At 45.3% G+C, this 26,754-nt stretch overlaps 1 protein-coding gene across 2 annotated transcripts; it reads right to left on the reverse strand.

Moving 5' to 3' along the window:
- Positions 1–14,258: 14,258 nt before the first annotated feature.
- Positions 14,259–25,578, reverse strand: LOC122114494. Of its 2 annotated transcripts, XM_042687695.1 has the most exons (10): positions 25,493–25,578; positions 24,868–25,044; positions 23,960–24,007; positions 23,311–23,537; positions 22,912–23,020; positions 17,215–17,359; positions 16,841–17,034; positions 15,943–15,990; positions 15,294–15,520; positions 14,259–15,001 (listed from the first exon to the last, which is right to left on the reverse strand). In XM_042687695.1, exons 2-10 carry the CDS (start codon positions 25,014–25,016, stop codon positions 14,286–14,288), a joined length of 1,863 nt encoding a protein of 620 aa, XP_042543629.1. In that variant the 5' UTR covers positions 25,017–25,044; positions 25,493–25,578; the 3' UTR covers positions 14,259–14,285. The 2 variants fall into 2 exon arrangements, with proteins under 2 accessions (XP_042543629.1, XP_042543630.1); XM_042687696.1 differs by lacking the exon at positions 22,912–23,020 and having other exon boundaries at positions 16,841–16,984.
- Between the last annotated feature and the right edge of the window lie 1,176 nt (positions 25,579–26,754).

Here is a 26,754-nt window from a genome sequence, read left to right on the forward strand (position 1 = left end):
ATGACTAGGACTTGTTTTACTATAGCTTCGAAGGAATATAACATTTAAGGTAGAAACTGCTCCTTTCATTTTTACAAGCTAATCGTTTATATAGTTATTTGCATCTGAATTCTTTGCTTCTGTGTCCCATTATCTTTCTTCCTCCCTCAACAAAAACGGGAAGAAGGAATTTCACACATTGCTGACGTGTTGTCCAATCTCTGCATAGGAATTTAAGATACAATAGTTACACTGCTTTTGTGTGTGTGTGTGTGTGTGTGTGCGTGTGCATTTGTGAGCTTGGACCCTTTGCCCTATCCCTGAGCATTTTTCCTCGAAGCTAGTGTTCTACCACCTGAGACACAGCTCTATTTTGAACTTTTTGTAGTCAGTTGGGGATGAGAGATTCGTGGAACTTTCCGACCCAGCATGGACATTGCTCTTCTTCAGCCTCATCTTTCCTTGACTGTGGCAATGGCGGTTCAGTTTCTGGATTTCCCATCCAAGCACAGGCACAAGCCATCCTCCACTGCACGTCTCTTTGTGCCCCTGGGTACAAAGGTAGAACCTCTGAAACTCAGAACCAAATTTTCTGATTAATTAGGATCACGGGCCTGAGCTACATATGAACAGCTCATTACCTGCCCTGGCACATTTTTTGGGGGTTGGGGGATTGTTCGTGGGGCTTGAACTCTGGGCCTGGGCCCTGTCCCTCAGCTTTTCAGCTCAAAACTAGGGCTCTACCACCTTGAGGCACAGTACCACTTCCGGTTTTCTGGGCACTTATTCGGAGATCAGAGTCTTATGGATGTTCCTGCCCCGGCTGACTTTCAGGTGCAGTCCTCAGATCTCAGCCTCTAGAGTAGCTAGGATTATAGGCGTGGGCCACCAGCACCCAGCACATGACCCCTTTTGGCAACAGCATTTTGCGAATTTAACTATATTGACTTGAGACAAATATATCAATAATTTCCCCAATAATGTGTTTATATTCATTTTTCTTTGTTTTTTGTTTTTTGGATTTTTAAAATTCCGGTTGTGGGGCCTGAACTCTGGGCCTGGGTGCTGTCCTTCAGCACTTCACCTCAAGGCGACTGCTCTACCACTTGAGCTACAGCGTCACTTCCGGTTTTCTGGTAGTTTATTGGAGATAGGAGTCTCAAGGTCTCTCCTGCCCGGGCTGGCTTTGAACCGCGATCCTCAGATCTCAGCCTCCTGAGTAGCTAGGATTACAGGCTTGAGCCACCAGCGCCCGGCAACTATCAAATTCTTATCTCTAGCTGCAACTCAAAGTGCTAGTGTGCTAGCCTTGAGTGAAAGAACTCAGGGACAGTGGCCAGCTTTTAAGTTCAAGCAACACCATTCGGCACACATGCCCCCTACACACACACTCTTCACTCGGTCCCTTCCTAAACCCTCTGTCCTCTTCACCGAACTGGTCATTGGCAGAGTTTCTGGATTTCCCACTCCAGCATGCCAACCAACCATGTTCCCTCAGCACATGCACCTCTGCCACACTGCAGGGCCCAGGCCTCCTCTCAGAATCCATTGCCATGGGATAGAGAGCAGATGAAATTCAAGGACTCATAGAACTTGTGCTTCTAGGGCTGGGAAGGTGGCTCAGTGGTAGAGTGCTTGCCTTGCAAGCCAGAGGCCCTGGGTTCGATTCCTCAGCACCACATAAGCAAAAAGAAAAAAGCCGGAAGTGGCGCTGTGGCTTGAGTGGTAGAGTGCTAGCCTTGAGCTGAAGAGCTGAGGGACAGCACCCAGGCCCAGAGTTCAAGCCCCACGACCGGACCCAAAAAAAAAAAAAAAAAAAAAAAAAAGAACTGGTGCTTCTAGACAGGGAGACTCAGAACTGTTCCTAACCTGGTATACAGAGACACATTGATCTATTTGTGTAGAACAATGACAACATGGTCAAAATAAAATTTTTGGCTACCCCAAAAGACACCCTTTTCCAAATACTGTTAAATATTCCCTCAGATTTTCTTAAATGTTACATAAAAGTACATGTATTTACATGTTAGAGGTTGTAGCTTTTGATATAATGAACGGGAAAAGGCAGCCAAAATGACTTCTTGCAGGAAAAAATGCCTAGTCCAGGTAAGCTAATATATGCAGCAAGCACATTTCCAGCCCATTGTCCAAAAGCAGGCATGGGTCTTTTATTGTGTCATCTTGATCGCTTACCGTCCATGAAAACCCTCATGCAGACTTAGCAAATCTTCATGCAAACCCCAAAGCAAGGAACATTTTAAGAGCATAAAATTGCAGCACATAATTAACTCTTGCTTTAAAAATTTATATGTTCTCTATTTGCACAGTGCAGAATGGCTCATTGTTGGCGGAGATCTTCAAACATCAACACATTTACCCGACTAGCTGGAAAGGGGAAGTTATCCCTAGTAAGAGGTGGGGGCTTGAGATTCAAGTGGGACCAGCTTTCAAAGACACCTGTTCTGATATAACACAGAGCTTTTGTGTCTCAGCATCAAGGGTCCTATCTCGGCACAGGCTGCATCCTCCACTGCCTGCATTCCTTGTGGCTCCCTCTAGTCACCAGTTCCTTGTAAATCCAGCAGATTTGTTCCCCAGGTCCAGCACACTCTGCTTCCTCCCACTCAGGCCCCATGTGCCCAGGATATCAGATTGGAGGTAGAAGAGACCACAGTATTTTGTATTCAAGAATTGTACAACATCATGTAAACATGGACATTTTAATACCATTAAAACAATAAATAGTAAATCGTGACAAAAAGTAAAATAGCCATTTACCTAGGGTGGAGGTAGGCAAGATCTAACACTAGATCTTCTTTGAAGTTGCCTGCTGGCAGGAAGGCTAATTCAGGGTCCACAATGGAATCTACTACCACATGTAAGACAAGATATTCTTCCTGAGTTCTCAACTGGACACTGGTTCCATAGGGTGTCTGTAGAAATCAAAACCTATTGTAGCCCTTCTACAAATGAAAATAAGCATGTTCCATCCACACTCTTGGTGCAGTGCAATGATGACTCCAGATGTCCACCTGTCATCACCACGGCCAGCACTGGGGCTTCTTTAGTATGGGTTCAGAAGTCACAGCATTACGCTGACAAAAATCTGGGAATGGAAATAGGTACATGAGGATTAGAGTGAACTGCAGAAGTTCTGGTGTGACTCAACTGCCATGAGGATGGAATGGAGGAAGTTGTAGCATTTGAGTTGAGACTGAACTTTGATGAGAAGGCAGGGTCTTTCTCACCAGTGGCTATGGCTGAGTGCTTTCATACAGAGAGCAGACATTCCCTGGCAGAGAACATCTATCAAAAGATACTTTGCCAAGCTGGGGAGTACAAAGAGCTCACCGCCAATCACCACTGGAGAAGCCCATCGCTAGGGCGCCTGTTTCCTTCCCTATCCCAGGCTCTCAGGTGCCTACACAAGAACTTCTCCCACCTTTCCTTGTTCAGATTAGTAACCGTCTCCTGCAACTGCTCTAGACGAACTTGTAAGTGGACGAGATGGTCAGAGGTGGGCATGTTGTCCATTAGATAGTGCATAAGTTCATTCAGAGTGTCTCTGTTCGAGTTTTCATAAAAGTCATCAGGGGCAAATTCCATCCACATGGGGAAGACAGAACAAAGGATGCTGTGGGCAGATTGGAGAGAAGGAGAGTCAGAGGCCACCTTCCCCATCCTGAGCCTCCCATAGCTCCTTTATGAAGGACTCCCATGCTGTAGCTGTCCATTCTATACCCAGACTTGCATGTTGGGAAGGGGGAGTGGACTCCTGCAAGCAGGATGCCCCTCACCACCTACTTCTAGAAATTCTGAAGGAAATCCTGCAAAATTTTCACTGTGATAGGGAATGAGAAGGTGGTTTCTCCACTGGATCTGACTTTGTACACACAGCCCTCCCTGTCATCCCTGAGAGTCCACAACCACAGCACAGCTGTGTCCTCTGCCATCCACTCACATCCCAAGCCTCAGCCCCCTGCTGCAAACCACAAGTGGTGTGCAAAGGAGAACTTTCCACTTTGAGTCAGAAGCTCAAGAATTCCCAGTTTCAAGGACAGCCCTTCCCTTGCTCCCAAAATCCACTTACTTCTTCACTTGATCATCTTCCTCACAGTTAGGACAGAGGGCTCTGTACCTGAGGGAAGAGAGGAGGAAGTCAGCTCTATGATTCTCTTGTTCAGAACTAAGGAGAGGCCAAAGGTGCTGGCTAATGCCCAGATGGGAATATAAAAGTAGAAGGCAAATGAGACATGTGTAGACTGTCCCATGAAAACATTAAGAGTCTTGAATGAGTGAACTGAACGTAAATGCTTCTGCCAGGTACCAGTTGCTCACACCCCTAATCCTAGCCACATGGGAGGCTGAGATCTGAGTAGCTCAGTTCAAACCAGACTGGGCAGGACATAGCCATGAAATTGTTACATCCATTAACAATTAATATCGCAGAAATGGAGCTGTTGTGTAAGTGATAGCTAAATTTGAGCACAAAACTCAGGGACAAAACCCACATCCTGAGTTCAAGTTGCAGGATCTGCACCCAAGGGAGCGCTTCAGAGGTTTGTAAATGAGCAAGCCCAATATAATGCTTTACTCATGGCTCAGTAGACACAAGGTACTCAGGCCACCCCTCTGATCCCTCTTCTGGGTTAGGTGCTACAAGGCCTCCAATACAGCTTCTGAAGCCTTATTTACCAATGATAAATGTGGTTTCCCAGGGCCTCAACTACGTGAGGTCTGAAGTTGGTGCCTCTGGATTATACCTGTAATCCTAGCCGCTCAGTAAGGAGGCTGCTGAGGCTTCTGGGTTGCACTCAACCTCTACAGACAACTCCTAGACACGATCTTCTTTAGCAAAATAGGAAAATTCTGGAAGTGCAATTAGAGTGTCAGCCTTCTCAGGAAAAGAGAAATGCGCCACAGGGAGTAGATGGATGGGGAAATAAAATGTCCACACTGGAGGCACAGAATCCTGGGTGTCCTAGTCCTAAGAAACTAGCCAGGGTGTGCCCCACTTTTCCTTCTTTCCCATGAGAAGACCCCAGGGAAACAAACTGGCTCAGACAGGTGCCAAGCGTTCCCAAGATGCAGCCAGGAGGGGCTGAGCAGCCCTGGGCTTGAAGAGGGAATTGAGTGCACTTTTTGAACAGAATAGCCAGCACTTGCTACATTGTCCCACACAATCTGTCACTATGTGGGAATTTTCGAATAAAGAAAAGATTGCCTTTCTGGTGGGCAGGGACCAGGTGCATCACCAGCATCTCCAGCAGGCCTGCATCTGGGCTCCATACATTATAGGGCACATTCAGGGTCAGGGCTCAATCATTGTCCCCCTAAGGTGTTAAAGAGAACGGATATTTCAAACATGGAAATGGGAGCACACTTCAAGTTGAGTAACTGTGATAGAGTGGAATGAAAACCACAGAGAAAATGACATATCATGATGGACACTTAAAAGCACACAAGAAGGTCTCCTGACTATACCTGGCCTGATTCGCCTTGTGTTTCCATTGATTCTTTGTTGGAAAATGGTCTGAGGGGTTGGACTTGTGGCTGCAGACGGGACCAGCCTCTGCAGGCTAGAATGAAGCACCCACCCCTCGCTTTCCCAAGACCTTGCTCTCCTGAGCTTCCAAGACAACACGAAAACATCTTTCTCTGTCCTCCCTGGTTTTGAATCTCGACCCTCAGGGATCTCTGTCTTCTAAGTAGTTCGGTTCACAGGTGTAAGCCATATGAGCTCCTGGCTTTCCAGAGACTCTTATGTCCAATTAACCCCAAGAAGCCTGAAGTAGGACAAATGATAGAACAGCAGCTTTGAATGAAAAAGCTAAGGGACAGTACTTAGCCCTGAGTTCAGCAGTACCAGCCAAAATAAATGAACAACATAAGAGACAAATAAACCATCAACAGATGTGTTCCCACTGTTCTTGTTACACTGTACTTACCAGTACATGAGAAACTGTAATCATTGTTACATGATCCCTTTGTTCACCGAACTATTGAATTCATCTCTGGCACACATCCCAACTCCACTGGAGGCAGAGACCTCCCACAGAGATGGAATAGGAAAATACCTCAAATGTCTTGGCCAAGCTCACTTTACCAAGGATCTTATGATCATCACTCAGGCCACTTCTCCCTGCAAGCTGGTGTCTGTTGGTGACTTTGGGGGCAGGCTGATTTCTGAAAGAACCATGTTCACATGCACAGAGGCCCCCACAACCGCTACCAGAGGGGATGATCCCATTCCCACCCTTAGTCACAATGGCATGGTGGGGCTGTTTTGCCAGGATGCTTCCACAGTAATGCTGTGTGTGTGTGTGTGTGTGTGTGTGTGTCTATGTGTGTGTCTGTGTGTATGTGAGTCTGTGTGTGTGTTTTCATTGCCTGGCATACATAATTGAGGATCCAAGCAGGTGGCTCAAGGTCTAAAAGAAATGATTTAGAGCCAAGCACTGGAACCTCGTGTAATTCTCCCCATAAGGGGAGAGATGAAGCACTTAGTATGTCGTTATGTATGTAGTTTATACTCACTGACAAGTAAATGAAACCAACTTGTTCATTTCCAGGGACACATTTCACTTGGAAATGTGTTAACTGATGTGCTGGTAGATTAGAATATGGTGTGCTGGAAAGGATGTTAGAAGGAACTCTAGTTTATCTTATTACAGATACATACAGATGTGAAACTATATTTCTGCCTACTTGTACATGTGTGCGCTAGGAAATAGACACAAATTTCCTCACTCTGCTGAAGCACAGATGCCTCAGTAGCAAGGGCACACTGGTTCTCACAGACTAAGTTATACTGGCATTTTCCAATACAAGAACTTGTCTCATTGTTGAAGAAAGTATTACTACTACCTTTTGATGGAAAGCAATACAATGAGCATGAATCAGCATCAAAACCTGTAATGTCATGAAGACAGTAACTGGGAAACAAGAAATCACAGACATGTTACAAATAACAGTGATGCCATAGCCTGTGAATTTAAAAATGCTGCTGCGGGGAACTTACACAGCTGAAAACATTAAAATGAGATATAATAACACAAATTGTGTGGAAAAAAGTTAAATGAAACTAACAACTACATCAGGAGAGAGAGAAAGTGAGAGAGAGACAGAGACAGAGAGAGAGACAGACAGACAGACCGAGACAGAGACAGAGAAATTGAGTGTGTGTGTGTGTGTGTGTGTGTGTGTGTGTGTGTGTGTGTGTGTATGCAAGCGTGGGCACTGGGGCTTGAGTTCAGGGCCTGTCCTCTCACTTGGATGTTTCAGGGGAGTGGTGCTTTGCCATGGCTTCAGTCCAGAATTTTTGGCTGCTTAACTGGAGAAACACTCTCATGGGCTCCTCTGCCAGTTAGGCTGTGAAGTCCTATGATTGCAACCTCTTGCAAAGCTGGAATTACAGACCTTTGCCACTAAAATCCCCTTGTAGAATTAATATGTGCTAATAAACTTTTTAAAATATGTCACCAACAATATCATAAAATGACTGTATGAACAGTACAGTGTAGGGGAATTTTTGGTTTGGTGTTGTGTATTTCCAAGTGAATTTTTGAGATACTTTAGTACACAAGCACATGGAGCATAATATATTCCATGTTAAAAATGTACTACTAGGGCTGGGAAGTTGGCTCAGTGGTAGAGTGCTTGCCTTGCATGCATGAGGCCCTGGTTTGATTCCTCAGAACATGAGCAGAAAAAAGCCGGAAGTGGTGCTGTGGCTCAAGTGGTCGAACATTAGGCTTGAGCAGAAAAGCTCAGTGATCGCCTCCACTCACTGAATTCAAACCCCAACACTGGCACAAATACAGATTGGTCTAGGTTTTGTGTTTGTTTAGTTTTGTTTGTCCACCAGTCCTGGCGCTTGAACTCAGGGCCTGGGCTCTATTCCTGAGTCAACCTGTGCTCAAAGCTCCAGCTGTATCACTTGAGCCCAGCACCACTTCTAGTTTTCTGATGTTGTTTTGGAGATAAGTGTCTCATGGACTTTCCTGCCCAGGCTGGCATTGAACCGTAATTCTCAGATGTCTGCCTCGCCAGTAGCTACTATTATAGGAATGAGCTACCAGGGCCCAGAAATGGCTAATTTATAAAAAACTCAAAATATTTGGAAATGAAACAAAGTAAAAACCATTTTGTAAGGTGCCATTGGGTCAGGGCTTTCATCAAATTTATTCAAGAGCCCAAGAACTCAGAAACTCAGTTTAGAGCCAGTTCAGGCAAGAAAGCCTATGAGTCTCTGACTTCCAATTAACTATCAAGAAAACTGGAAGTGATCTGTGTGAATAGTGATGGAGCCCTAACCTTGAGCAAAAACACTCAAAGATACCACCCAGTCCTTGAGTTCAAATCCCTGGATTGAAGAACCTATTTTTTTTAAAGCACTTTTACCTCCAGCATAGGTTCATTTGCAACATAGTGTCTTGTGAGTCTCATTTTTAGAACAGGTTATTTTGTTATACCCCTTCCCCTCCCCAAATTAGATAAATGTATATACAAGATGTAAGGTATCAAAAATAAACTACAGTGACAACAGGGATATACCATACAAAAGAAACAAAGAAAAATTCCCATGGTACATTCAAACAAGAAAAACACCTTGTGTCTGAATCTTGGTTCATGTTGTTGTTGTTGGTACACGTTTGTTAGTTTTATTTTACAATTTCACTAGGAATGCAATTTTCAATCGGGTATTTGGTTTTGTTTATTCAACTCACTCTGGCACCCAGCCCAGGCACCCCAATATCAACCCTGAACCTCTGAGTGGGCATTCCCAGCACACCAACCACCAAAGCCAGCTAGGCATGTGATGGACTTACCTTACAGGGCTCACCCGCGGTACTGTTTTCAAACTGGAGGGAACCCCCACGAAATGAACATCTTCCCACCAGCTCAAGGGTCGGGGCTCCCTTCCTTCCAGCTCACTCTCATCCACAACTGCACAGTCAGGCCAAAGAGCCGGCTTGGGCAGCAAAGTCAGTGAGGCTTCTATCTCCAGAAAACCAACAGAAATCTGGAGGCAGAACTGTGATCCAAGTGGTAGAGTGGCAGCCCTGAGGAGGGGAAAGGAGAGGGGAGAGTCAGGGAGGACACCAAGGCCTTGAGTTCAAGTCCCAGCACTGGCACACACATACATTACAAGAGGGAATAACAAGGAGGGAAAGCTAAGGCATTCTATGACCCTTCCTGGCAATACACCACCATCACCCCGAAACACTCCCCGGACCCCAGGGAAGCCGTTCCTCCAAACCTCCGTGTCCCCTCCAGACCAGCCAGACACTTAAGGGACTCACCTCAGACAAAGCCCGCCGCCCTTCCTCTCAGCAGCACACCTGCGCAAACCCCACTGCTTCCTGCACCCCGTGTGCTGGGGTCTGGCCGTCCTGCAGGCTCCACGCCGGGCAAGGGGAATTTTTGCTTTGGTGTTGTGTATTTCCAAGAGAATTTTTCAGAGACTTTAGTACACAAGCACATGGAGCATAATATCTTACATGTTAAAAATGTAGTACTAGGGCTGAGAAGTTGGCTCAGTGGTAGAGTGCTTGCCTTGCATGCATGAGCCCCTGCTTTGATTACTCAGAATCACATGAGCAAAAAAAGCCAGAAGTGGTGCTGTGCCTCAAGTGGAAGGACATTGAGGGACATCGCTCAGGCACAGAGATCAGCTCCCACAAATGACAAAAAAAAACGTATTACTAGCCACCTAGTTGGTGGTGGCTCAGATCTTTAATCCAGGACACTTAGTAGGCTGAGATCTAAGGAATGAAATTGGAAGCCAATCAGGACTGGAAAGTCCCTGGACTCTCATATCCAATTAACCATCAAAACCCACAAGTGCTGCAGTGGATCAAGTGGTAGAGCATTAACCATGGGTAAAAATGCTCAGTGATAGTCTCCACTCTCTGAATTCAAGCCCCAACACTGGCACAAACACAAATTGGTCTGGGTTTTGTGATTGTTTAGTTTTGTTTGTCCACCAGTCTTGGGGCTTGAACTCAGGGCCTGGGATTTATTACTGAGTCTCTCTGTGCTCAAGGCTACATCTCTACCACTTGAGCCCCAGCACCACTTCTAGTTTTCTGATGTTGTGGAGATAAGTGTCTCATGGACTTTCCTGCCCAGGCTGGCTTGGAACCATAATTCTCAGATCTCTGCCTTGCAAGTAGCTACTATTATAGAAATTAGCCACCAGGGCCCAGAAATGCCTAATTTACCAAAAGCTCAAAATTTTTGGAAATGAAAAACAAAAAACCATTTTGTAAGGTGCCATTGGGTCAGGGCTTTAATCATATTTATTTAAGAGAACAGGAACTCAGAAACTCAGTTTAGAGCCAGTTCAGGCAGAAAGCCTATGAGTCTCTGACTTCCAATTGACTATCAAGAAAACTGGAAGTGATCTATGGGAAAAGTGATGGAGCCCTAACCTTGAGCAAAAACACTCCAAGACAACACCCAGTCCTTCAGCTCAAATCCCTGGGTGAAAAAAAGAAACAACTCATTTTTTTAAAAAAAAGCAGTTTTATTTCGAATATAAGTTCATTTCCAACCTACTGTCTTGTGAGTCTCATTGCTACAAAGGGTAAATTAGTTTTTTTGGTTTTTTTTTTGGGGGGGGGAGTGGTCTGGTTATGGGGCCTGCACTCTGGGCCTGGGTGCTGTCCCTCAGCTCTGCAGCTCAAGACTAGTGCTCTACCACTTGAGCCACAGCGCCACTTCCGGCTTTTTTCTTCTTGCTGATGTGTTGCTGACGAATTGAACCCAGGGCATCATGGATGCAAAGCAAGCGCTCTACCACTGAGCCACTTTCCCAGCCCCCAATGGGTGAATTTGTTATACCCCTTCCACTCCAGATATTAGATAAACGTATATACAAGATGCAAGGTACCAAAATCAAATACAGTGACAACAGGGATGTACCATGCAAAGAAAACAAAGAAAATCATCCCATGGTACATTAAAAACGACAACAAAGAAAAACCCCTTGTGTGCATATCTTGGCACTCATTTTGCATAGCATCATTGTTGTTGTTGTTGTTGGTACACTTTTGTTAATTTCAGATTACAAATTCACTAGGATTTTCAATCCCGGTATTTGTTTTTGTTTTTTCAACTCACTCTGGCACCCAGCCCAGTCACCCCAATGTCAACCCTGAACCTCTGAGTGGGCATTCCCAGCACACCAACTACCAAAGCCAGCTATGCATGTGATGGACTTTCCTTACACGGCTCACCCGCGGTACTGATCTCAAACCGCAGTGAAGCCCCACGAAATGAACATCTTCCCACCAGCCCAAGGGTCGCGGCTCCCTTCCTTCCAGCTCACTCTCATCCACAACTGCACTGTCAGGCTAAAGAGCCGGCTTGGGCAGCAAAGTCTGTGAGGCTTCTATCTCCAGAAAACCAACAGAAATCTGGAGGCAGAACTGTGATCCAAGTGGTAGAGTGGCAGCCCTGAGGAGGAGAAAGGAGGGGGGAGAGTCAGGGAGGACACCAAGGCCTTGAGTTCAAGTCCCAGGACTGACACACACGCACATTACAAGAGGACATAACAAGGAGGGAAAGCTAAGGCATTGGATGACCCTTACTGGCAATACACCACCATCACCCCGAAACACTAACCGGACCCCAGGAAAGCCGTTCCTCCAAACCTCCGTGTCCCCTCCAGACCAGCCAGACACCTAAGGGACTCACCTCAGACAAAGCCCGCCGCCCTTCCTCCCAGCAGCACACCTGCGCAAACCCCACTGCTTCCTGCACCCCGTGTGCTGGGGTCTGGCCGTCCTGCAGGCTCCACGCCGGGCAAGGCACGGGAGGATCCGCTGCCCGGCCTGACAGCAACCATGGCGGAGCCAGGCGCCAAAAGACCGCGGAGGCCGCACGGGGCGGCACAGCCAGGCCCCAGCCCCAGAAAGGACGTCCACAAGTTCCCGCTGCACACAAGGCCTTGCGGGCTTTCCTGAGAGGCCTCCCTTCCCCACGGCGGCCCTTCCTCATGGCTTCCCCCAGGACAGCACCTCAGCGCCAACTTCTCTGCTCCAGACCCCTGTCTCTCCCAGAAACTGCAATGGCGGTCCGGGAGGGGCTGGATTGCCAGTCTGAGCACGCGCACCAGCCGTCCTCCCACTGCGCATGTCCATACGCTGCTTCAGAGGGGCTCAGGCCTGGTCTCAAAATCTAAGGCCCTGGGGTTAAGAGTCCCTGAAACTCAGAACCCAGATTCCTAAATCACAAAGATCACAGGCCTGTGACTCAGATGGCCAGCTCACAGCGCCTTTTTCATACAGAGTTTGCTGAATTCACTTATGTTCACTTTATAGATACACACACACACTCAAATATATATTAATCTATTTTTAATCAATGGTATATTTACACAGAACTATAAGCATTTTTGCTCAAGATGTTTTAGTACGCAGGTATTATTCTGTGACTTGGGACTTGCCCTGGGCTCTTTGTTTACAATTATTTTTCAGACCAACTGTTGAGTTTTGGCCTCCGGCTGGTATTCAATTTCAAGTTCCTCATTTCTGTCTTCCCAGTAGCTCTCATTGATTAGAAGTGGGCAGCTCTACCACCAGATTAACAAAACAACAATTATATAAATAGAATAGTTCTTGAAACGCCAGTAGAAATGCAGAAGTCATGCACCCTATCTCGGAGGTAGGCAGGATGGAGAGCTAACATTTTATATAAACTTGAATCCCTAGACTCAGATTGTAAAGCTAATTGTGTAGTACTTCAGTAGCTTGTATATGTCTGGATTCCAGACTCAAACAACAACAAACAACACTCCAGGATCTTCAATTTTCTCAGGCTGACAAAATTCTTGTCATGTCACATTGAAGTCAGGCTTCAAACCTTTGCTATGAAACATTTATGTGATTTCTTAGAAAATCAGGTTTAAAAAAGATTCCTTGACTGGATGCGGTGGATCTCGCCTGTACTGGTAGCTAGTTGGGAGTCTAAATCTGAGGATCATGGTTCAAAGCCAGATCAGTCAGGAAAGTCCATGAGACTCTTCTCTCCAATTAAGCACCAAAAAATGGAAGGGGAGCTGTGACTCTAAGTGGAAGAGCATTAGCCTTGTGCAAAAAAAGCTCAGAGACAGTGCCCACAACATGAGTTCAAACTCCACAACCAAACAGAGAGAGAAAAAGCGAGAGACAGAGACAGACAGAAAAAGAGCCCAGAGACAGAGAGAGACAGAAACAGACAGACATTGACAGAAATAGAGACAGAGACAGACAAACACAGAAAGAGACAGGAAGACTGAGAAATCACTGACAACTCCATTTAGAAAAATGTATATGGATATCTAAGATGTATATCCTATTCTTCCACAATTCGCTACATAGTACCACCTCATCCTGATCCACATTTGGCTTCCTGGAATCGATTTGGTGTTTCATAAATTATTCCACATGCTCCCATAGAACATAAACAGACCCACACCTACTCACCAATTGTTTATAAGTCTGGGCTTTTTGCTTATATATGTAATATTCCCATTTGTATGTTTTTGTTTCCGTGGTTTAAAGCTACAATTGCCCACATTTCATGTCTAGATGTTTCATCTTTTGTGCCAGTAGTGGAATTTCAACTCAGGGCCTTGAGCTCTTGCGTATTTTTTGTTCAATGCTTAAAGATGTAACTTGAGCCATGCTATGAGTTCCTGACTTTAGCTGGCTCATTGGAGAAGTCTTTCAGAGTTGTCTACAGGGGCTGATTTGAACCTTGAGGAAGTATAGGGCATTCTTGAAGCTACAATTATTGAGATGGGCCAGGACACCTGGCATGTCTTTGTCCCTCTGGCTAAGTCTTCTGTCTTCTATTGATGATGGCTTTTACCTATTTCCTATGTATTTTGTCAAATACTTTTCCCCCAAAGTAAATTTTTGGTGGTATTTGGAGGTGAAATGTCCTTACATATTTGCACAGAGCAAAATGGGGGAGTGTACTGACTTGAATTCACTAATGGAAGAAAGTCCCCCGTACAGAACATTTAGTCTGGCATTTGTCTCAATAGACAGAACAACTTTGAAGGACATCTGGTTTGCTATGTCCTAGAGCTTTAGTAGTGGCCTGATCACCCCATGCAGGCATGGGCTGGGTTCCTTGGCCCTCACAGTGCACTGAACACTTCCCTCTATAGCCAGTAAGTGATCTTGGACAGATCCAGGTCACTCTGTCTTTTGCCCTTACTCAGGAACTATGTGTCTGGGACATCAGATTGTACACGTAAAAAAAGCCAGAGTATTCAACATCCATAAATTTTACAACATAAACATATATCTTTAATAAATTGAGAAGAATAAAAAGAATGCAAATTTTACAACAATCAGGACAAAAAGAAAAAGAGAGATATCCCCAGGGAGAGGGGAGGGAAGCTCTAAGGCTAGGTCGGCTTCTAAGTTGCCTTCAAACATAAATTCTGCCTCAGAATCCTCCAAAGTATCTAGCTCCTCATGAAAGATAGGATTTGCTCCAGCAAAGGCTGGAGAGGCAGATTCTAATTTCTCAGTTGGAGATTGGTTCTGCTGCAGCAGGACAGATTTGTCCAGATGTTCAGTGAGGACAGATTCACTTTCCTGAGCTTCATCTAATGTTGGGACCTCACTCATTGGTTCCCCTGAGCACTGACTGGGGACATTTTCCATCAGCCCCACGTGTGCTACTCCCTCCAGCACGCCAGGAGGCGTGCTGATTTGACCCTTTTTGAGCTGATCTGGGCTGCCTGTGAAAGTCACAGGAAGACAATCACTATTACCTTCTTCTTTCTTTGGGGTCCCTACAAGTTCAGCTCTGTCACATGTGGGCTTCAGAACCACTGTCTTATCCACAGGACTCACAACCTTTTGGGGCCTCACTGCAAATGCATTCAACCCCTCTACATGCACATGCATTGTGTAGTCCAGGGATGGCTCCAGATCCCCATCCATCACAATCCTTGACATCCCCGAGGGCTTCTTCCTTGGGAGGTCAGGAGAAGCTGCTCTATGGCGGCCAAGGCCTGAGAAACAGAAATAGGTAAAGGAGTTTGAGAGTGGATTCTGGATGTTCAGGTGGAGTTCAATTTCCATGAGGCTCTAATGGAGGAAGCTGTACAAGTTTACTTTGGACTGAACACTGATGAGAAGGTAAGGTCTTTCCCAAGAGTGGCTAAGCGCAAGTGCTTTCACCAATAGAACCAACACTGCCTGGCAGAAAATATCATGAAAAGACATTCTTACAACCTGGGGGGTAATAAGGGCTCTCAGGCAATTAGGCTCATCCCTAGAGACCCAGGCGCCATCCCTACTCACAAGCTCTGAGGTGACCACACAGGGACTTCTTCCTCTCTCTCTTGGTCTCATTCTTCCCGCTCTCCTCCAGCTCATCCAGATGAACATGGAGATTGAGGACCAGATCTGAGGAGGGCATGTGGAGCATGGCATAGTGGGTAAGTTCTTTCACCGGGTGTTGGTTCTGGGGCTCTCGGAAATCTGCAGGATAGCAGTCCATCCACATGGTGAAGATGGAACAAAGGCTGCTGTGGGCAGATTGGTGACAAGAAGAGTGAGTGCCTGCCCTCCCTATCCTGGGCCTCCCATAGCCTCTTTCTGCAAGGCTGCTATATACACACTTGCATGCTGGGAAGCAGGAGGAGACTCCTGCAGGCAGAATGATCTTCACCACCCACGTCTAGAAGCTTCTGAAAGATAATTCTCCAATATTCTCACTGTGATAGGTCACAAGAAGGAACTGATTTTGAACACACAGCCCTCCCTGTCATCCCTGAGAGTCCACAACCACAACACAGCTGTGTCCTCTGCTACCACTCCAACCCCAACCCTCTGCCCCTAGTGGAAAGCACAAGTGATGTGCAAATGAGAAATCTGCTCTCTGAATCAGAAGCCTCAAAGATACCATTTTGAATGAAGGGGCCTTTTCTTTGTGCCACAGTCCACTTACTTCTTTCCTTGTTCATCTTCCTCAGAGTTACGGCCCGGGAATCTGTACCTATGGGAGGACAGGAGGAAGTCACCTCTCAGCTTCTCCTTTTCTGCCCACACAGGACACATATGGGATGGGCTCATTCCCAGATGGGAATGGAATCTGACACATAAATATGTAAGATACAGTTCAGTGAAAATTCTGCTAAGAGACTTATATGCATTGGTCCAAGGTAAATGTGACAGTGCTCATGCCTCTAATCCTAGCTAATCAGGAGCATGAGATCTCAGGTGCACAGTCTGATCAGAGATTAGTCAGTAAAAGTCTAAGGACATTAATTTTTAAAAGGCCAGAATTGCACCTATGGTTCAAATGCTGTAGTGGTAGCTCTGAGCACCAAAGAAACAGCACCAAGACGCTGAGTTTAGGTTGAAGGACTGACACACACACAAAAACATAAAAGCTTCAGGGGTTATAAATATGTAAAGCCAACATAATCCCTCCCTGAAATCTCTGAGTTGATTCAGCCTCCAGTTCACCCACCTCCCCACACCCCAGCCTTTCCTGGGTCTACATTATTCACAGACATCCAATTTGTAATGAAACCTTATTTACTCATGGGAAATGTGATTTCCTAGAACCTCACCTAGGGGAGGGCAGAAGTCGTGTGCCATGGGCACATGCCTGTAATCCTAGCCCCTCAGTAAGCAAGCTTCTGAGGTTCCAGGAGCTTTTCTGGGAAATGTCCTGGGCAGACCATTACTAAGAAACTACGCAGGGTATGCACTTTCTTGTCTCATGCCAAGCTCCTGTGAGAAGACCCCCATGAAATCAACAGGTTCAGAGGGGTGCCAAGTATTCCACAACTCAGCCAGGCATAGCTGAACAGTCCCGGTTTTGAAGGGGGAACACTCACTTTTTGAACACAATATCCAGCACTTGCTCCATTGTTGCCCACTGTCTATAATTGTGGAGGAAGTTTCCAACATAGAAGAGATCGCCTTTCTGGTAGGCTGGGACCAGGTTCATCACCAACACGTCCAGCAGGCTTGCCTCCGAGCTCCATATATTGCATGGCACATTCAGGGTCAGGGCTGACGTATTAGCACACTAAGGCGAGACAAAGAATCAGAAAAAAACCATGGAAATGAGAACACTTCCAAATGAGTAATTGTGATAGAGTAGATTGACAACTATGTAGACAGTATTATCTCAGTAAACCTAAATCACATAAGAAGGTTCTACTGTGGACCAGGTTGGGGTTAAGTAGGTTTTCTATCATGAGTATACCTTGCCTGAGATGCCTTGTGATTTCCTAGGTTTCTTTTTGGACAAATCTCTGAGATGGTTGGTTCGTGGCTTGCCACTGATCCAGTGTCTACAGCTTTGACTGAGGCACCCATCCTTCTCTTGGCTGAGACCAGAGTCTCGAGACCTGCGAATACAGCACAAGAACATGTTTCTGGTTCCTGAGTCACAGGCCAATTGAGCTGGCTTGAGCCAACTGTGAGTTACCGTGGCCTGCTATCAGGGTTCCATGTTCTATTCCATTGTGAAGGAGGCAGGGTCACCTGTCAGGCCCAATGACCTCTGCTGCTTCCTCACGCAAGAAATATTCCCATCCACCCAATATTGCAATGTGTACATGTAGACAAGTTAACAGCACACCTTGTTTGTCCAATCCTAATCTGCTAGTCCTAGGTTCTGGCATGTTCTCTGCTTCCAGGAGTCACTCCTAGGTCACATTCATGGCATATCTGTCACTATTCCTCTTATCTGGCTCAAATTATTTTGGCTCTCAGGGCCTTCTGTGACTGCCACATCCTTCTGGCACATATTTTGACATCAACATCCTAGGTCACTGTTTACTTTCTGTAGCCTAATCTGTTTGTCCTTGGAACCCCTCTCTGGTGTCATCTGGAGCCAATGCAAATGCTTAGAGATGGGAAATTGAAAGGAATATTGGAAAACATACATTACATATATAATTAGCCTTTATTACAGGTGACTATTTGTTTGGCCATTTCTGTGGCTTCACTTCAGCCTGGGCACTCCCCGAGCTCTTTTGCTCAAGGCTAGCACTCTACCACTGAGCCACCTTGCCAGCCACAGGTGTCCATTTTTGTAAGTGAGAAAATTATTTTTTATACTTGAAATATTTCATGGAGGCAAGCAGAGAAAGGAAGAGCTGCTGCATTGTCTTTTTATGATGACGAGGATTTGTTTTACTATAGCTTTGAAGGAATGTAGTATTTAAGGTAGAAAACTGCTCCTTTAGGTCTTACAAGCTAATCGTTTATATAGTCATTTGCCTCTGAAGTCTTTGCTTCTGTGTCCCATGATCTATCCTCCTCCCTCAACACAAACGGGAAGAAGAATTTCACACATTGCTGAGCTGTTGTCCAGTCTCTGCATAGGAACTGAAAATACAATATTTACTGTGGAGTGTGTGTGTGTGTGTGTGTGTGTGCATTTCTGATCTTGGAACCTTTGCGCTATCCCTGAGCAATGTTCCTCAAAACTAGTGCTTTACCACGAGACACAGGTCCACTTTGAGCTTTTTGTAGTCAGCTGGAGATGAGAGATTCATGGAACTTTCCTACCCAGCATGGACATTGCTCCTCTTCAGCCTCATCGTTCCTCAACTGTGGCAATGGCTGTTCAGTTTCTGGATTTCCCATCCAAGCACAGACACAAGCCATCCTCCACTGCACATGTCTCTTTGTGTCCCTTGAGGGGCTCAAGTCTCTCTCGAAACTTAGTGCCCTGAGGATAGAACCTCTGAAACTCAGAACCAAGTTTCCTGATTAATTGGGATCACAGGCCTGAGCTATATATGAACAGCTCATTACCTGCCATCGCACATTTTTGGGGGGATAGGGGATTGTTTGTTGGGCTTGAACTCTGGGCCTGGACCCTGTCCCTCAGCTTTTCAGCTCAAAGCTAGGGCTTTACCACCTTGAGGCACAGTACCACTTCTGGTTTTCTGGTTGTTTATTGGGAGATCAGAGTCTCATGGATGTTCCTGCCTGGCTGACTTTCCGCTGTGATCCTCAGATCTCAGCCTCTCCAGTAGCTAGGATTATAGGCATGGGCCACCAGCGTCCAGCACATGACCCCTTTTTGCAACAGCATTTGGCGAATTTAACTATGTTGACGTGAGACAGATATACCTACACAATATATGGGAATCAATGGTATATCACTGAATTCCCAAATAATGTCTTTTACATTATTGTTTTGTGAAACAACATATTCGAGATCCATAATATCATATGCTAGTCCTCCTATAAAATACAAATATATGTATTATCATGTAGTATATGATATGATATATTTATATATATTATATATAATATGTAAGTGATGTATATAGTGAACACAGAAAATAATCCCAATTTTGGAATTTAGCCTTTCCTGTCACAATGTTACCCAAGTCTTCTGTTAGACATACAGATTTTCATCAACAATCTCCCTTGTTAGTCGTTTTTTAGTTCTTGAATAAATGAGTCTTCTTTACCACCAATAGTCTACACACAAAAATGATATGGATCAGTGTCTCTGGCTCAGGCCTGTATTCTTTGCTAGTCAGGAGGCTGACATCTGAGGATCATGGTTCAAAGCCAGCCAGGTCAGGAAATGCTATCAGATTATCTCCAGCTGTAGCTCAAAGTGGTAGAGTGCTAGCCTTGAGTGAAAGAACTCAGAGACAGTGGCCAGCTTTTAAGTTCAAGCACCACCATTCTGTACACACGCCCCCTACACGCACACTCTTCACTCGGTCCCTTCTTAAATCCTCTGTCCTCTTCACTGAACTGGTGATTGCCAGAGTTTCTGGATTTCCCACTCCAGCATGCCAACCAGACATGTTCCCTCTGCACATGCACCTCTGCCACACTGCAGGGCCCAGGCCTCCTCTCAGAATCCACTGCCCTGGGATAGAGAGCAGATGAAATTCAAGGATTCTCAGAATATGTGCTTCAAGACAGGGAGACTCAGAACTGTTCCTCACCTGGTATACAGAGACACATTGATCCATTTGTGTAGAACAATGCCAACATGGTTAGAATATAAGTTTTTCACTACCACAAACGACACCCTTTTCCAAATACTGTTAAATATTCCCTCAAATTTTCTTAAATGTTACATCAAAGTACATCTATTTCCATGTTAGAGGTTGTAGCTTCTGATACAATGAACGGGAAAAGGCAGCCAAAATGACTTCTTACAGAGAAAAACGCCTAGCCCAAGTAAGCTAATATGTGCAGCAAGCTCATTTCCAGACCATTCTCCAAATGCAGGCATGAGTCTCTTATTGTGTCATCTTGATAACTTACAGTCCATATCCACCCTCATGAAGACTTAGAAAATCTTCATGGAAACCCAACGCAAGGAACATCTTAAGAACATAAAACAGCACCAAATATTTAATTCTAGCTTTAAACATTTATATGTTCTATATTTGCACAGTGCAGAATTGTTCATTGTTGGCAGAGAGCTTCAAACATCAACACATTTACCCGACTAGCTGGAAAGGGGAAGTTATCCCTAGAAAGAGGTGGGGGCTTGAGATTCAAGTGGGACCAGCTTTCAAAGACACCTGTTCTGATATAACACAGAGCTTTTGTGTCTCAGCATCAAGGGTCCTATCTCGGCACAGGCTGCATCCTCCACTGCCTGCATTCCTTGTGGCTCCCTCTAGTCACCAGTTCCTTGTATATCCAGATTTGTTCCCCAGATCCAGCACACTCTGCTTCCTCCCAATGAGGCCCCATGTGCCCAGGATATTAGATTGGAGGTAGAAAAGACCAGAGTATTTTGTATTCAAGAATTTTACAACATCATGTAAACGTGGACATTTTAATACTGTTAAAACAATAAATAGTAAAACAGGCAAATGTGCAGAGAGGAGGGAGGCAAGGTCTAACACACACACACACAAAAAGATTCCCTGACTGGACACTGTGGATCATGCCTGTACTGCTAGCTAGTCAGGAGTCTAAATGGGAGGATCATGGCTCATAGCCATATCTGGCAAGAAAGTCCTCTTCTGTCCAATCAACCACCAGAAAACTGGAAGGGGAGCTGTGACTCTAAGTTGAAGAGCATTAGCCTTGTGCAAAAAAAGTTCAGAGACAGGTCCCACAACATGAGTTCAAGCTCCACAACAAAACAGAAGAGAGGAAGAGACAGAGAGAGAAAGAGAGAGAGGGAGAGAGAGAGAGAGAGAGAGAGAGAGAGAGAGAGAGACAGAGAGACAGAGAGACAGAGACAGAGGCTGAGGCAGAGGCAGAGACAGAGACAGACAGAGACACAGACAGACAGAAACAGAGACAGAAAGATAAACACAAGAAAACAGACAGGAAGACTGAGAAATCCCTTACCACTCCAATTAGAAAGTGAATATGCATATCAAAGATGTATTTCCTATTCTTCCACAATTCACTACATAGTACCACATCATCCTGATCCACATTTGGCTAACTAGAACCTATTTGGAGTTTCATAAATCATTCTACACGCTCCCACAGAACATGAACAGGCCCACACCTACTCACCAATGGTTTGTAAGTCTGGCCTTTTTGCTTAAATATGTAATTTTCCCATTCGTATGTTTTTCTGTTTCCATCGTTTAAAGCTACCATTGCCCACATTTCATGTCTAGATGTCTTCATCTTTTGTGCCAGTAGTGGAATTTGAACTCAGGACATTGAGCTCTTGCTTACTTTTTGTTCCATTCTGAAACATGTAACTTCAGCCATGCTAGGACTTGTTGACTTTTGCTGGCTCATTGGATAAGTCTTTCAGATTTTTCTACAGGGGCTGATTTGAAGCTCCATCCTGAGGAAGTATAGAGCACTCTTGAAACTAGAATTATTGAGATGGGCCAGGACACCTGGCATGTCTTTGTCCCTCTGACTAAGTTTTCTTTCTTCTATTGATGATGGCTTTTACCTATTTCCCATGTATTTTGTCAAATACTTTTCCCTCAAAGTAGCTTTTTGATGTTATTTTGAGGTGAAATGTTCTTACATATTTGCACAGAGCAAAATAGGGGTGCGTACTGACTTGACTTCACTAATGGAAGAAAGTCCCCCATTTAGTACATTTAGTCTGACAGAACAACTTTCAAGGACATCTGGTTTGCTATGTCCTAGAGCTTTAGTAGTGGCCTGATCACCCCATGCAGGCATGGGCTGGGTTCCTTGCCCCTCACAGTGCACTGAACACTTCCCTCTATAGCCAGTTAGTGCTCTTGAACAGCTCCAGGTCACTCTGTCTTTTGCCCTTACTCAGGACACATGTGTCTGGGACATCAGAATGTACATTAAAAAACCCACAGTATTTAGGATCTATAAATTGTACAACATAAACATACATCTTAATGAATTTAGAAGAATAAAAAGAATGAACATTTTACAACAATCAGGACAAAAAGAAAAGAGAGATATCCCCAGGGAGAGGGGAGGGAAGCTCTAAGTCTAGGCTGGCTTCTAAGTTGCCTTCAGACATAAATTCTACCTCAGAATCCTCCAAGGGATCTACCTCCTCATGAAAGATAAGATTTGCTCCTGGAGTTGAGAGAGAGGCAGATTCTAATTTCTCAGTTGGAGATTGGCTCTCCTGCAGCCGGACAGATTTGTCCTGATGTTCTGTGAGGACAGATTTACTTTCCTGAGCTGAATCTAACGTTTGGACCTCACTCATTGGTTCCCCTAAACACAGACTGGGGACATTTTCCTTTATCCCCATGTGTGCTACTCCCTCCAGCACACCAGGAGGAGTGCTGATTTGACCCTTTTTGAGCTGATCTGGGCCGCCTGTGAAAGTCACAGGAAGACAATCACTATTACCTTCTTCTTTCTTTGGGGTCCCTACAGGTGCAGCTCTGTCACATATGGGGTTCAGAACCAGTGTCTTATCCACAGGACTCACAACCGTTGGGGCCTCACTGCAAATGCATCCAACCCCTCTACATGCACATGCTTTGTGGAGTCCAGTGAGGGCTCCAGATCTCCATCCATCACCATCCCTGACATCACCGAGGGCTTCTTTCTTGGCAGGTCAGGAGAAACTGCTCTATGGTGGCCAAAGCCTGAGAAAGAGAAATATGTAAAGGAGTTTGACAGTGGTCTCTGGATGTTCAGGTGAAGTTCAATTTCCATGAGGCTCTAATGGAGGAAGCTGTACAAGTTTACTTTGGACTGAACACTGATGAGAAGGTAAGGTATTTCCAAAGAGTGGCTAAGCTCAAATCCTTTCACCAATAGAACAAACTGCCTGGCCCAGAGTATCATACAAAGACATTCTTACAACCTGGGGGGTAATAAGGGCTCTCAGGCAATTAGGCTCATCCCTAGAGGCCCAGGCGCCATCCCTACTAACACGCTCTGAGGTGACCACACAGGGACTTCTTCCTCTGTTTCTTGGTCTCATTCTTCCTGGTCTCCTCCAGCTCATTCAGGAGACTGTGGAGGTGGAAGAGCAGGTCCGAGGAGGGCATGTGGAGCATGGCATAGTGGGTCAGTTCTTTCACCGGGTGTCGGTTCTGGGGCTCTCGAAAATCAGCAGGATAGCAGTCCATCCACATGGTGAAGATGGAACAAAGGCTGCTGTGGGCAGATTGGTGACAAGAAGAGTGAGTGCCTGCCCTCCCTATCCTGGGCCTCCCATAGCCCCTTTCTGCAAGGCTGCTATATGCACTCTTGCATGTTGGGAAGCAGGAGGAGACTCCTGCAGGCAAGGTCATCTTTACCACCCAGGTCTAGAAGCTTCTGAAAGATAATTCTCCAATATTCTCACTGTGATAGGTAACAAGAAGGAACTGATTTTGTACACACAGCCCTCCCTGTCATCCCTGAGAGTCCACAACCACACCACAGCTGTGTCCTCTGCCACCACGCCAATCCCAAGCCTCTGCCCCTAATGGAAAGCACAAGTGGTGTGCAAATGAGAAATCTGCACTTTGAATCAGAAGCCTCAAAGATACCATTATGAACGAAGGGGCCTTTTCTTTGTGCCACAGTCCACTTACTTCTTTACTTGTTCATCTTCCTCGGAGTTAGCGCCCGGGAATCTGTACCTATGGGAGGACAGGAGGAAGTCACCTCTCAGCTTCTCCTTTTCTGCCCACACAGGACACATATGGGATGGGCTCATTCCCAGATGGGAATGGAATCTGTCACATACACAAGTGAGATATGTCTATACAGTTCAGTGAAAATTCTTCTATGAGAGGTATATGTATTTGGTCCAAGGAAAATGTGCCAGTGGCTAATTCCTCAAATTCTGGCTCATCAGGAGCATGAGCTCTCAGGTGCACAGTCTGATCAGACATTAGTCAGTAAAAGTCTAAAGACACTAATTTTTAAAAGACCAGAATAGCACCTATGGTTCAAATGCTGTAGTGGTATCTCTGAGCACCAAAGAAACAGCAATAAGGCCCTGAGTTCAGGTTGCAGGACTGGCACATACACAAAATCATAAAAGCTTCAGGGGTTATAAATATGTAAAGCCAACATAATCCCTCCCTGATGTCTGTGATTCAGCCTCCAGTTCACCTGCCTCCCCCACACCCCAGCCTTTCCTGGGTCTACATTATTCACAGACATCCAATTCCCAATGAAACCTTATTTACTCATGGGAAATGTGAATTTCTAGAACCTCACCTAGGTGAGGGCAGAAGTTGGGTGCCAGTGGCACATGCCTGTAATAACAGCCCCTCAGTAAGCAAGCTTCTGAGGTTCCAGTAGCTTTTCTGGGAAATGTCCTGGGCAGACCACTACTAAGAAAGTTGGCAGGGTGTGCACTTCTTTGTCTCATGCCAAGCTCCTGTGAGAAGACCCCCATGAAATCAACAGGTTCAGAGGGGTGTCAAGTATTCCACAACTCAGCAAGGAGGGGCTGAACAGACCAAGATGCGAAGGAAGGAGGAACACTCACTTTTTGAACACAATAGCCAGCACTTGCTCCATTGTTGCCCACTGTCTATAATTGTGGAGGAAGTTTCCAACATAGAAGAGATCGCCTTTCTGGTAGGCAGGGACCAGGTTCATCACCAGCATGTCCACCAGGCCTGCCTCCGGGCACATTCAGGGTCAGGCCTGACTCATTGGAACACTAAGGTAGGAAAAAGAATCAGAAAAACTGGTGGAAATGAGAACACTTCCAAATGAGTAATTGTGATAGAGTGGATTGAAATCTATGCAGAAAGCATTATCTCAGTATAAACAAATCACCTAAAAAGGTTCTCCTGTGGACTGCATGAAGCCCTGGGTTTGATTCCTCAGTATCCCATAAACAAAAAAAGTGTGAAGTGGTGCTGTGGCTCAAGTTTTAGAGGACTACCCTTGAGCAAATGAGGCTCAGGGACAATGCCCAGGCCCTGAGTTCAAGCCCCTAGGACCAGCAAAAAAGAAAAAAAAAAAATCCAGGGCTGATGACAATAGCACCTCCCTGTGAGAATACAAGATTCTTTCCAACCCTCCTAGATGGGGAGAAAGTAAGTCACAAGTGAAAAGAGGGCAGAGAAAAGAGGAAGGCCAGGAGGGAATTTTTAATGCATTACCTGTGTTAATGACTTTTGGGATAGGATCGATTTCTTCATCTACAATGAATGGCTCTGGCCTGGGGAAGACCTGGACGTCAGCGGTCAGGTGGCCACACTTGAGCACAGCATGGAAAGGCGTATATGCCAGGTCTATCAGCTTTCTAGAAGATGATCATGACTGGTTAAGGGAGGAAGAGTTCACATGTGGTACACATAAAAGGACTGTACATATGAAAGTAACATTTCAAGATGTAAAGTTGGTTAAACCTTCACACTGATTCCAAAACTAAATCTACTTGTGAAATGGAAAATATTTTGATGTTTTTAAAGAGGAAATTTCAATTGAGAGAGAAACCCCAGAGCAAGTTAAACTTGGGAACAGCTGAGTCTTTTTAAAGCATGACCACCTTATTTTACCTAAGAAACGGGCAACTGTGGAAAAAAAAAAAAACTGTTAGAAATAATACAGTAACTGAGAGGTTGCCGAAATAGCTCAGTTGGGAGAACGTTAGACTGAAGAAATAATACAGTAACTGTTCTTCTTGGTTGTCAAATTATAATATGAGATTGTAAAGAAGCCCCCGCCCCCCACCCCTCAAAAAACAACTTTAAGGCATATACTCACCCAAACATAGACTGCACGTTTTTCAAGTACAGGGGGCCATCAATAGTAAAAATTTGCCCTTCACCATTGCTGAGGTCTATGAGACGTTCAAGGCATTCCAGGGAATCGGTGCTCTGAAGCTACAAAGCAAGAGAGGACACCTTTAAAGTAGAACAAATCACCACATCACTACCAGCACACCAAGGCCACAGCCACTGTAACAAAATGGGCAATAAACGGTTTGTTTGGTTTGTTCTTTTGGTTCTGGTACTGGGGCTTAAACTCAAGGCCTTACACTTTTTTTTTTTTTGTCAGTTGCAGGGGTTTAACTCAGGGCTTGAATGCTGTCCCTGAGCCTCTATGTATTCAAAGCTAGTGCTCTACCACTTCAGCCTAGAGCTACTTCCAGTTTTTTTGAGTGGTTACTTGGAGATACGAGTCTCAAGACCCAAGTCTCAAGTGGAGCCACAGCTCCACATCCAGTTTTTTTGGTAGTTTTGGTAGATAAGAGTCTCACGGACTTTCCTGCCCAGGCTGGCTTTGAACCATGATCTTCAGATCTCAGCCTCCTGAGTAGCTAGGATTACGGGTGTTGAGTCCGTGAGATGATTTTCTTAACAGTCAATATCAGAAGGAAGTAACTACAGGGGCTGGGAAGGTGGCTCAGTGGTAGAGC

The sequence above is a fragment of the Dipodomys spectabilis genome, unplaced genomic scaffold (assembly GCF_019054845.1).
Source record: "Dipodomys spectabilis isolate Male_0828 unplaced genomic scaffold, ASM1905484v1 ptg000108l, whole genome shotgun sequence".
Taxonomy (NCBI): Eukaryota; Metazoa; Chordata; class Mammalia; order Rodentia; family Heteromyidae; genus Dipodomys; species Dipodomys spectabilis.

What these genes read in the sequence shown, in the direction of transcription:
- LOC122114494 (XM_042687695.1), bottom strand. Translation starts at nt 25,016, where the DNA reads ATGTGCCCGGAGGCAGGCCTGGTGGACATGCTGGTGATGAACCTGGTC. An exon ending in CTGGCTATTGTGTTCAAAAA is followed by an intron (nt 24,008 to 24,867) that starts GTGAGTGTTCCT and finishes GTCCTCCCATAG; the next exon opens with GTACAGATTCCCGGGCGCTA. An exon ending in CTGGATATTGTGTTCAAAAA is followed by an intron (nt 15,991 to 16,840) that starts GTGAGTGTTCCC and finishes GTCCTCCCATAG; the next exon opens with GTACAGATTCCCGGGCCGTA.